The sequence below is a fragment of the Amphiura filiformis genome, chromosome 2, assembly GCF_039555335.1.
Source record: "Amphiura filiformis chromosome 2, Afil_fr2py, whole genome shotgun sequence".
Classification (NCBI taxonomy): domain Eukaryota; kingdom Metazoa; phylum Echinodermata; class Ophiuroidea; order Amphilepidida; family Amphiuridae; genus Amphiura; species Amphiura filiformis.
Window position 1 is genome coordinate 46,101,862 of NC_092629.1, and position 12,244 is coordinate 46,114,105.

The 12,244-nt window shown below is 38.8% G+C and overlaps 1 protein-coding gene across 2 annotated transcripts in view; it reads left to right on the forward strand.

Annotated features, from left to right (window-relative positions):
* The window catches only part of LOC140146287 (SANT and BTB domain regulator of class switch recombination-like), a 60,241-nt gene that overhangs the window by 9,563 nt on the left and 38,434 nt on the right, over window positions 1–12,244 (forward strand). For both annotated transcript variants that reach the window (XM_072168078.1, XM_072168079.1), the window contains exon 5: window positions 33–85. In XM_072168078.1, coding sequence (XP_072024179.1) covers window positions 33–85 — 53 coding nt within the window. The remainder of the gene's footprint in view (window positions 1–32; window positions 86–12,244) is intronic.

A 12,244-nucleotide genomic window follows, 5' to 3' on the forward strand; every position in this document is an offset into this window, starting at 1 on the left:
TCCTAGGCATTCTTGTTTTTGTTTGTTTACAGAAAGTTTCACCACCAACGAAACCAGTAATGAAAAGCCCTTCTGAACCCCAAGGGTAAGCATGCAGTGATTTACAGTATATAGCTATAAACTATTCCCCATTGTATTAAATCCATAATGCATGATTTCTGTCAAAAAATTTATTTTGTTATTCTTTAATGGTGATATAACCAGGGACGGATTTAAGCAGTGGCCCGGTGGCCCGGGGTCAGTGGATTTTGCGTCGGGCCAGTAAACTTCAACAACGCTGGCCCGGGAATACTAGATTTTGAGCCAACACATATGAGACAAGATATAATCAGTGATATGATGGACATTATTTACACAGTTTCTGCTCCGCCTGTCACCTGTAATTTATATCTTTGTACAATGATTTTTCGTATATTTATATTCTTATTCTTGCGTTGCTAGCAAGTTGGAAATATACGGCCGCTTTTTAGGGCAATGGTAGGCCTACGTACTAAAAAAAAGCGCAGTGATTTATAGTGTGCTACGCACAGGCACAACGCCTAGACGTTGATCCACAAGCCTCAGCACACTTTACAGGTTGTCGCTGACCACTACGGCCCCACATCATTCCATAAACCATTAAACAACAAATCAGGGACGTTTCCACATATGAGGAATTGTGTTTTTTCAAAACTTTCATACACAATCTTGCAAATTAGGTTTTTCTGAATCAAAATTTTGTGAGGATTCCAAAAATCATGGGTGTCATTTTTTAAAGCTGTTCTTGGGTGTTTTTTAGGCGGATTTTGGGTAATTCTGATTTTCAGTATTTGGCATATATTATGGCATAAAAACCAACTGAATTTAAGTCATATATTGCATTTAAAGGCTTTTATATTATCATTCCAAACTTTAAATACACTTTAATATGAACTAACTCAAATATTGAAGAAATGTGTTCAAATGTTTAAATTTTTTGGGCGGATTTTATTTTTTTGCATTTTTGATGGGTGTTTGGGCGGAAAGTTGCCTTGGCAAACTAAATCCTGTGGCCTTTTTTGATGACAATGTGCCACCTATCCTAATATGTTGTTTAGGTCCGAGTAACATATTTATAGGGGCCTACATGTCTACAAAATTCCAGATGCAGCAGTTGGTGGCCATCTTATTTTTCAAAACGGCGCCCATTTTGGCAATACATTCCCAATATTGTTCAAACTGACCCTTCCTATTGTGAATTTATTGGTACAGTAGCATTTGTTTTAAGCTTTATAGGATATTATTTATAGCGTATGCACTAACATCGATTTGACTTTGATATTCAAAATGGCCTCCAAAAATTCAAAATGGCCATAAATTCAACTTATTTCCTCCAAACATTATAATGAGCATTGTAAAATATAAGTTTAAGCAAGTAACATGTTAATTAATATACCAACACATACACAAACTCCATAATACACTGCAAATACACACCACACCACCCCACCCCCACATTCAAATGCTCACCTATAATTATGAATTCACTTTCTACGATGACATTTTGTTATAAAATAGTTCCCGAATTTAAGATCTGTAACCTTATTCCACCTTAAATGTCTTCATCCGTCCATTAGGTGAAGGCGCCGTGATTAATGTTAGCTTTGGCCAATGCTCTCTTGAGAAACTTTGATGGATGCCTGTAATTGACTGCTGACAGGCAAAGCATGCAGAGTATAAACAATCAATTCTAGACCCTGGACCCTGCACGTGACATGAAACACGTGGGCGCACAGATTAAGTTTCAACATGTGGTGTCACCGATCAAACTGCAGTGTGCACCACCATGCATACACTGTGTGTGTATGTGCAATATGATATCTGTGATCAAACCAGGCAAGCTAGGTCCAAGGTTTTGCGCATGCACAACAGATGACCCCCAAATTTCCTGTGATGGAATATTCCTACAGTGCATGATTTGTTTACCCACAGAGATGTACGTGATACATCCACTGTGAATAAAGTTCAGTGAACTTGAATTTGAAACTTCATTATTCTATATAGGCCCTGCAGTAGGCCTATATCAAATGCGTATATGAACCTTTAATAATAGTGGGTTTTTTTCCTGTTTTAAAAAAGGCACGAGGTAACTTAAAATAATTATTAATTACTTTTTTTTACTTTGAAGCGAATCAAATTTATTATTATATTGCAATTATGGTTGATTTTATACATTGATAATAATGCAGAGGGGTTCTTTGTTTGTTCAGCATCATAGTTAATTTAGGATGATCACATTTATATGAGTAGCAAATTAATGTAATTAAAATGTCATTTGAAAGAGAAAATGTCAAATAAATATCAAATAGGCCTAATTAAATATTTTGCAATTCTCAATTTTGGATGCGGGAGGGAAACAGTAAACTCAAAACCAATTATTTGTGAAGGGCCTTAAGATTTTGTTCTAGCGGGCAAAACCAAGTGAAATCTCACCGGGTTATCAACAGTGTATGCATTGTGTATGTGTATACTAAATAGAGTGCCCGTGACCTTCTCCGTTGTCCACTATGTGGTCAGGCGGTTAGTCTCGTGGTGCGAGAAAGGGGTGCAAGCTATCGTATTTATGAACATCATGACCGAACTAGAATTCCGCGGTAAAATTCGAGACCACACCCTTTCATTTGCTCCCGGCTTATGCAACCATGGCAACTTTTCCGGTGCCTTCATTGTAAAAGGGGAGCGATGCGATAGTTGTAGCAGTGCAGAAAGGGCACAAATGAATTGAACAAGTTATTATTACAACAATACGAGAAAGGGGAGCGGGATCGTGCTAGCCCTATCATAGCTAAAGCATCTAACTATGAACTGTAATTTCTATGTTAAAATTTTAACCTTGTCAGTTGATGTAGGCCTTAAAGTATTTCATTTTCCTGTATGTTAATATAATAATAAAAAGGATACGAACTTCATATACAAAGGCGAGCGAAAAAGGGATGCGACTTTAAATTTGTGTCTTTGTAGCTGTAGTGAAAATTAATGTACAGAAGAAACTGCAGTTAACAGAAAGTGGTGCGAGAAAGGGGTGCGAGCTATCGTATTTATGAACATCATGACCGAACTAGAATTCCGCGGTAAAATCTGAGACCACAGCCTTTCATTTGCTCCAGACCTATACAACCATTACAACTTTTCCGGTGCTAATTGTCGTATTCATCAGTGTCCCTTCAAGGGGAGCGAGAAAGAGATGCGGACTTACCCGATAGTTGTAGCTGTATAGAAAAGGGACTCCTTGATGAATTGAACAAGATGTCACCAGAACCATTTAAGAAAGGGGTGCGGGTTCGCGCTAGCCCTATCATAGCTTAACTATGAACTAGATTATCCATGTTAAAATTGAACCGTGTCAGTTTAATTTGATGTAGGCCTATAATGCCTTTCATTTCCATGCATGTTAGAAAGGATATGGACTTAATATACAAAGGGAGCGAAAGGGATGCGACTTTAAATTTGTGTCTTTTGTAGCTGTAAAGAAAAGTCATCCATAATTTGTACTGAATAAACTGCAGCTTAGTAACAGAAAGTGGTGCGACTGAGAAAGGGGTGCGAGCTATAACAGTATCGTATCTATCACGTCTATGAACATCATGACCGATCTAAAAATTCGGCATAAAAATCCGAGACCGCACCCTTTTATTGTTGCAGGCCTATGCAACTTATCCGCTGCTAAGTGTCGTATTCATGGTAATAGAAAGGGGAGCGAGAAAGGGATGCGGACTTAGCCGATAGTTGTAGCTGAACAGAATGGGTACCATAAACCAATGAATTGAACAAGTTATTATTACAACAATACGAGAAAGGGGAGCGGGATCGTGCTAGCCATATCATAGTTAGAGCATCTAACTATGATTCGTCTTAATAAATACAAATGAATGGAAGCGAGAAAGGGATGCGACTTTAAATTTCAATTTGTGTCTTTGTAGCTGTAGTGAAAATTGATACACAGAAGAAACTGCAGTTAACAGAAAGTGGTCCGAGAAAAAGGTGCGAGCTATCGTATCATGACCGAACTAGAATTCGGCGGTAAAATCCGAAACCACACCATTTCATTTGCTCCACCCTTTCACTTGCTCCAGCCCTATGCAACCATGGCAACTTCTCCGGTGCTAAGTGTCGTATTAAGGTTATACAAAGAAACGTATAAAAAACGTATAAAAGACGTATAAAGTTGTTCTCTAAAACAGAGTTTTCTCAGTAATCAAATATCGCAGCAAGTGAAATGTTGGTGCATTGGATGTAACTTAACATTTTTCTTGTGTGTTTATACAAATTTTAGAATAAATTTGAAAATCCTTCGTTTAAAAGCCGTTTACGCACCATGTTCACAAGATCAAAAACGCGTTCCATGCGTTTTTTTTCAAATGTGCGCCTCGTATAAAACCACGCCGAGTGATTGTTTTCTTCTTTTTTGCATTGTACTACAAATCGATTAAAGAAATAATGTTGCCATGGGGAAGAACCAAATACAGTACCGATTAAATTTTAAAAGCCCGTTTTTGGGGAACATTTTCGATAATCTTGCCTGAGAAAAAACTGTTTTGTGAAATTATCGATATCTTGATTACGGGACGTTAATTTAGACATCTGAATACCTACATTATTTCTCAACATTCTGCCAATTGCTATCCCATTTGATTTTCACTCCAAATTGAAGCTAGTATTGCAAAAAGCGAGGTTTTTCCTCCATCAGTTCGTTCAAAATTTCAGCGCCGACATGCGTGTTTATTCTAAGAGCCATTGTGCGGACGCGATTGTAATCAAGTAATTGCGTCATATTAAAGTAATATATCCGCTTCGAGAACAAGCAATTGCGTCTGATGTATGGCCGAGTGGATAAAGCGTTAGACTGGGACGCTGTTGTGAAACTTTTTTGTGGGTTCGAGTCCCGTGAGGCTGAATTTCCTTTTTTTCTCTTTTCTCATTTTTACTTCCTTTCTTTCCTCTTTTCTTTCGCCTTATCATTTTTCTTTCTTTTTTTTCATTTCTTTCTTTCTTTCTTTCTTCTTTCATTTTCGTTATTTTTCTTTCTTCTCTTTCTCTTTCTTTCTCTCTCTTTCTTTCTCTTTCACTATTTCTTTATTCTTTCTTGCTCCTTTCTTTTTAGTTTTATTTGATTGATTCGCTGACTGCAGTGAATCGTGATTGATTGTTGTTCACTTTATATAATTCAGAAATTCGTAGGCCTGCTAAGTCTGTCTCGTTGTTCTTCCCAAATTCGATTTGCAAATAATTGCTTTTTGATATTGTTGTTGATGTTATTGTTGTACCCTATTACATTGTAATCAGGGGAATATCAGCAATTATTTATTTCATCAAAGATATCAAGGCTATAAATTCAAAATCAACACATTTTCCAGGGCGTAGCTTGACGAAGTGCCCCCAATCAATTTTAAAATTTAAAAATCCTTATGAAAATTGCGAAAGCGGCTTGTGCCCCCCCGGCATCCGACCCGGCATGCCGCCCCTCATGACACCACCCCCCCCCCCACCGACTCACGAGCTCCGGGCACGAGCTAAGCCAAGTTTCATGTCTTGACCGTGGATCGATATTCTATTGTAAGTATAGGCCCTACGGCCCAGTGTACACGCTTGTTCATTTTCTGCATGGCTGTGTCTGTTATGAACTTACGCCCCTCTGATATCAAGCGCATGAAAAACTCTCGGCTAACCTTAACTCACGTCCCTCCATGGTAATAGAAAGGGGGGCGAGAAAGGGATGCGGACTTACCCGATAATTGTAGCTGTACAGAAAAGGGACTCCTTGATGTATTGAACAAGATGTCACCAGAACCATTTAAGAAAGGGGAGCGGGTTCGCGCTAGCCCTATCATAGCTTAACTATGAACTAGATTTTCTGTGTTAAAATTTAACTGTGTCAGTTTAATTTGATGCAGGCCTAAATACCTTTCATTGCCCTGTATGTTAAGGGAGGTGTAATGAGCGTGAACCTGGTTTGGATGCAGAGGGAGTGTGCTTGTAACAGACACAGCCACCAGAAAAGGACCAGCTCAGATCGCGCGCCAAATAAGTTTGCAGTCCAGAAATTTCATTTTTTTTCTCAGCCTTGCAAAAAATAGGCAGAGGTGGGAATCGAACCGGGACCTCGGTGTTGTAAAACCTACTGCGTTACCACTGAACCAACTGACAATCAGCTATGAGAAGTTTGATAGTAATCCTTGATATTGCTGAATAGAATAAATCAATACTGATAGGTTTATGTATCTAATGTGCGATGTTATTCAAATTGGCCTATAAACTAGGAATATAATGTGAAATGACTATCAATCGATCAATCAATCAAGTTGTCAAGTTATCAACAATCAATAATAAACCGACGTAGGCCTATCATGGAATATTACTAACTAGGCCTACTAACTAATATACCAAATAAATAAAATAAATAAATAAGTCAGTAAATAAATAAATAGGCATAGGCCTAAATAAATAAATAAATACATAATGCAGAATGCAGTTAGTATTTTAGTTGCAAAATTCCAAACATTCTATTCACACATTCTATTAAAATTTTCTGCTATACACGCAAAGGACCTGTGCCTTTAATATGTCAGCGCCTAATCAATAATGAGTCTTTCACCATGCTCACACACCATGTTAAACTATTGTATCCCTGCAAGTATTATCTACTGACCAATTCCTAACACCTCAATGAAATGGATGCTATAACGTACCCAATCCAGCGAACATATCAAGGTCATATCAGGCGTTATACAAAGAATGGTCAAAGGTCAACGTTTCCAAAGAAGTATAGTAATAGATGTAGACACAAGCTTTCGTGCGGGAAACATAAACACATAGTCGTCAGTCGTGTGGTTTTATGAGATTTGATCTGGCGCTGAAGTCTATTGGCTGTCCCAAAATCAGTACCAGACCCGGTTTCCAGGCGGCAATGTGTGTGTTGTTACAAGGAATGCAAACTCATTTTATCAATGAGTGAACCACATAGAGGAATACGACATCTATCGTGAGCCAATCTGCATTCTGTTGCCTGCAAAAAGCCGACGATCAGGTAAAAATTCTAAAAAGCAGCGTGACTAGATATTTGCGTTAATTTCATGATACGTGTAAAACGCATTGAAAACGCCAAATTGCAGTCATAAAATATATAATATTAGTAAATCACCCAATCGAATGTTAACGTAGGTATGTGGAAAAGAACTGCAATAACAATAACAAACTATGTGCCCAAAGAGTTGTCTTTGGCATGTCGCTTTTGAAATATGACCAAAAATATCAAATTTTGGACACACGCCCCCAAATTTAAAACAAACACGAACCTTCCAAAATAAATATCTCTTCGCACTCGGCTGCCCAGTCACTACCTGCCGCTGTGATTTGGGGTAACTCATTGCTTCCCCTCTCCAGATACCGGAACTTCAAGGTCGCTCATACCCCAGCCCTTAATATCATAATAGAAAGGACATGGACTTAATGTACAAAGGGGAGCGAGAAAGGGATGCGACTTTAAATGTGTCTTTGTAGCTGTAGTGAAAATTAATGTACAGAAGAAACTGCAGTTAACAGAAAGTGGTGCGAGAAAGGCGTGCGAGCTATCGTATTTATGAACATCATGACCGAACTAGAATTCCGCGGTAAAATCCGAGACCACACCCTTTCATTTGCTCCAGACCTATGCAACCATTGCAACTTTGCCGGTGCTATGTGTCGTATTCATGTCCGTTCATGGTAATAGAAAAAGGAGCGAAAAAGGGATACGGACTTAACCGATAGTTATACAGCAAAGGGACCAACTTAATGAATTGAACAATATGTCACCAGAACGATATTATATAGGAGAGCGGGTTCGTGCTAGACCTATTATAGCTTAACTGTGAACTAGATTTTCCATTTTAAAATTTAACCGTGTCAGTTTAATTTGATGCAGGCCTAAATACCTTTCATTTCCCTGTATGTTAATTTTATCATAATGGAAAGGACATGGACTTAATGTACAAAGGGGAGCGAGAAAGGGATGCGACTTTAAATTTGTGTCTTTGTAGCTGTAGTGAAAATTAATGTACAGAAGAAACTGCAGTTAACAGAAAGTGGTGCGAGAAAGGCGTGCGAGCTATCGTATTTATGAACATCATGACCGAACTAGAATTCCGCGGTAATATTCGAGACCACACCCTTTCATTTGCTCCCGGCTTATGCAACCATGGCAACTTTTCCGGTGCCTTCATTGTAAAAGGGGAGCGATGCGATAGTTGTAGCTGTGCAGAAAGGGCACAAATGAATTGAACAAGTTATTATTACAACAATACGAGAAAGGGGAGCGGGATCGTGCTAGCCCTATTATAGCTAAAGCATCTAACTATGAACTATAATTTCTATGTTAAAATTTTAACCTTGTCAGTTTAATTTGATGTATGGCTTAAAGTCTTTCATTTTCCTGTATGTTAATATAATAATAGAAAGGATACGAACTTCATATACAAGGGGAGCGAAAAAGGGATGCGACTTTAAATTTGTGTCTTTGTAGCTGTAGTGAAAATTAATGTACAGAAGAAACTGCAGTTAACAGAAAGTGGTGCGAGAAAGGGGTGCGAGCTATGGTATTTATGATCATCATGACCGAACTAGAATTCCGCGGTAAAATCCGAGACCACAGCCTTTCATTTGCTCCAGACCTATACAACCATTACAACTTTTCTGGTGGTAAGTGTCGTATCCATGTCCCTTCATGGTAATAGAAAGGGGAGCGAGAAAGGAATGCGGACTTACCATGCTTACCCGATAGTTGTAGCTGTACAGAAAATTAAAAGGACTCCTTGATGAATTGAACAAGATGTCACCAGAACCATTTAAGAAAGGGGAGCGGGTTTGCGCTAGCCCTATCATAGCTTAACTATGAACTAGATTACCCATGTTAAAATTGAACCGTGTCAGTTTAATTTGATGTAGGCCTATAATGCCTTTCATTTCCATGCATGTTAGAAAGGATATGGACTTAATATACAAAGGGGAGCGAGAAAGGGATGCGACTTTAAATTTGTGTCTTTGTAGCTGTAAAGAAAAGTCATCCATAATTTGTACTGAATAAACTGCAGCTTACTAACAGAAAGTGGTGCGAGAAAGGGGTGCGAGCTATAACAGTATCGTATCTATCACGTCTATGAACATCATGACCGATCTAAAAATTCGGCATAAAAATCCGAGACCACACCCTTTTATTGTTGCAGGCCTATGCAACTTATCCGCTGCTAAGTGTCGTATTCATGGTAATAGAAAGGGGAGCGAGAAAGGGATGCGGACTTAGCCGATAGTTGTAGCTGAACAGAATGGGTACCAATGAATTGAACAAGTTATTATTACAACAATACGAGAAAGGGGAGCTTGATCGTGCTAGCCCTATCATAGCTAGAGCATCTATTGAACAAGATGTCACCAGAACCATTTAAGAAAGGTTAGCGGGTTCGCGCTAGCCCTATCATAGCTTAACTATGAACTAGATTTTCCGTGTTAAAATTTAACTGTGTCAGTTTAATTTGATGCAGGCCTAAATACCTTTCATTTCCCTGTATGTTAATATCATAATAGAAAGGACATGGACTTAATGAACAAAGGGGTGCGAGAAAGGGATGCGACTTTAAATTTGTGTCTTTGTAGCTGTAGTGAAAATTAATATACAGAAGAACTGCAGTTAACAGAAAGTGGTGCGAGAAAGGGGTGCGAGCTATCGTATTTATGAACATCATGCCCGAACTAGAATTCCGCGGTAAAATCCGAGACCACGCCCTTTCATTTGCTCCAGACCTATGCAACCATTTGCAACTTTGCCGGTGCTATGTGTCGTATTCATGTCCCTTCATGGTAATAGAAAGGGGAGCGAGAAAGGGATGCGGACTATAGTTATAACTGTACAGCAAAGGGACCAACTTGATGAATTGAACAATATGTCACCAGAACGATATTATAAAGGGGAGCGGGTTCGTGCTAGACCTATTATAGCTTAACTGTGAACTAGATTTTCTATTTTAAATTGACTTTGTCAAATTTGTGTCTTTGTAGCTGTAGTGAAAATTAACGTACAGAAGAAACTGCAGTTCACAGAAAGTGGAGCGAGAAAGGGCTGCGAGCTATCGTATTTATGAACATTATAAAATTCGAGACCACACCCTTTCATTTGCTCCCGGCTTATGCAACCATGGCAACTTTTCCGGTGCCTTCATTGTAAAAGGGGAGCGATGCGATAGTTGTAGCTGTGCAGAAAGGGCACAAATGAATTGAACAAGTTATTATTACAACAATACGAGAAAGGGGAGCGGGATCGTGCTAGCCAGAGCATCTAACTATGAAAAGAAAAGAACTATGAAATTTCCATCCATGTTAAAATTTAACGTGTCAGTTCAGTTAACTTGATGTAGGCCTAAGCCTTTCATTTCCATGTTAATACCATAATAGAAAGGGGAGCGAGAAAGGGATGTGACTTTAAATTTGTGCCTTTGTAGCTGTAGTGAAAATTAATGTACAGAAGGAACTGTTAACAGAAAGTGGATATGATGACGCCATCGAAAATTTGAATTACCGTATGCGTTTTAATGCAAATTTGATTAGAACCCGAAAATATCCACTACAAACACTAATGTTGTGAAATAACATACATTCCAAATTCGGAGGTTCGAACTTGTACCAGGGTTTTTTGAAATATTGAACTTAACTTTCTACAAGAGTCTGCGTATAGAACCGGGAAGTTTAAAATGCAGACCAGGGTTTTTTGGAAACTTAGGCCTAAACATGACGAAAAGTGAAATCGCCTTGATAGAGATTTTCATTTCTTATTAATTTAAAATGATAAAGTGAGCATGGTGAGATCAGATTAAAATCCAAACCCAGCTACACGTTAGTACAATAATTTGTGAAGTACTCGGATCAAAATCGATAAAATAAGGAAATAGTAAACGATTTTGCCTAGCAAAATTCAATGAAAAATCAGCCCGGAGAAATGGCCGTCCTACTTTTGGCCCGAAATATTTCCATAAAAACTCCTTTCAGCTTAAAGTTCTGCAATTTTTTGGAGCTCCGTTTTTCAATGAGAAATTATTCAAACATACGCCTATAGGACATTATAAATAAAGATAATTTAATGTAAAAAACAAATATCTAGCACGGGTCACAAATTTCAAAATCATTGCTTGCCATTTAAATTAAATAACGTGACTTCATAAGCACCATTGCCACTTGTATTTGCTCTCTAATTTCTTATTTAAATTAGTTTAATCTAGTCTCACTTTATAAATTCTGAAAAAATATAATCTATGTTAAGGCGATTTCACTAGTTACGCAGGTTTGAATAAATGATTAGCTGCATGTGTGATAATACGTGTATGTCATAATCGTATAATAGGAATATGAATAAATTGTAACCCTGTACCACGTGTATAGCCATATCTTTGTGGGTAAACTAAGCAAGCATGCCTTGTACATACTGTAGGAATATTCCATCATAGCGGTCATCTGTTGTGCATGCGCAAAACCTTGGCCCTTCCATGCGTGGTTTGATCACCGTATCACATTGCACAGTGCATAAATCCTTGGACCTTGCTTGTGCGGTTTGATCACAGATATCATATTGCACAGCACCATGCATGGCATGCATGGTTGTGCACACTGCAGTTTGATGAGTGAAACCATATGGTGAAACTTAATCTGTGTGCCACGGGTTTCATGTCACGGATACTGACAGAACAGGGTCAGATTCATTAGAGGCCATTAAATCCCACCCGGGAAAGCCGGGTAGACCAAAGCTAACATTAAACACGGCGCCTCCACCTAATGTCCTCAGGATATGATAATGATAATTATGTTCCCGCCAAGTTTGATGTACTCTGGGCCAGCGCATACCCATACCCTAACCCGTAATCCTAATCTGTACCCAATACCCTTATTTCGGTACCTCATAACCATGTACCCTGCTAAATGTACATCATACTCTGATACCTGTTCATGTAGGCCTACCCCATAACATGTATCCCATTACTAGTACCGAATGCTCCTACCCATATCCTCTTCGGTTCTCATAACCGTGTTTTTTGGTACATCTATCCCCATCCCTGGCCAGTACCCCTACCCATCCCTGGGACTCCTAGACCCATCCATGGACCCAGTGGCCCATAACCTGATATGTACTCGGGGCCAGGTAGCCCATAACCCCATCCTTGGCACCCCCCTGCCGCTATGACCCTACGCCACTGCTAACCACATCCTTAGT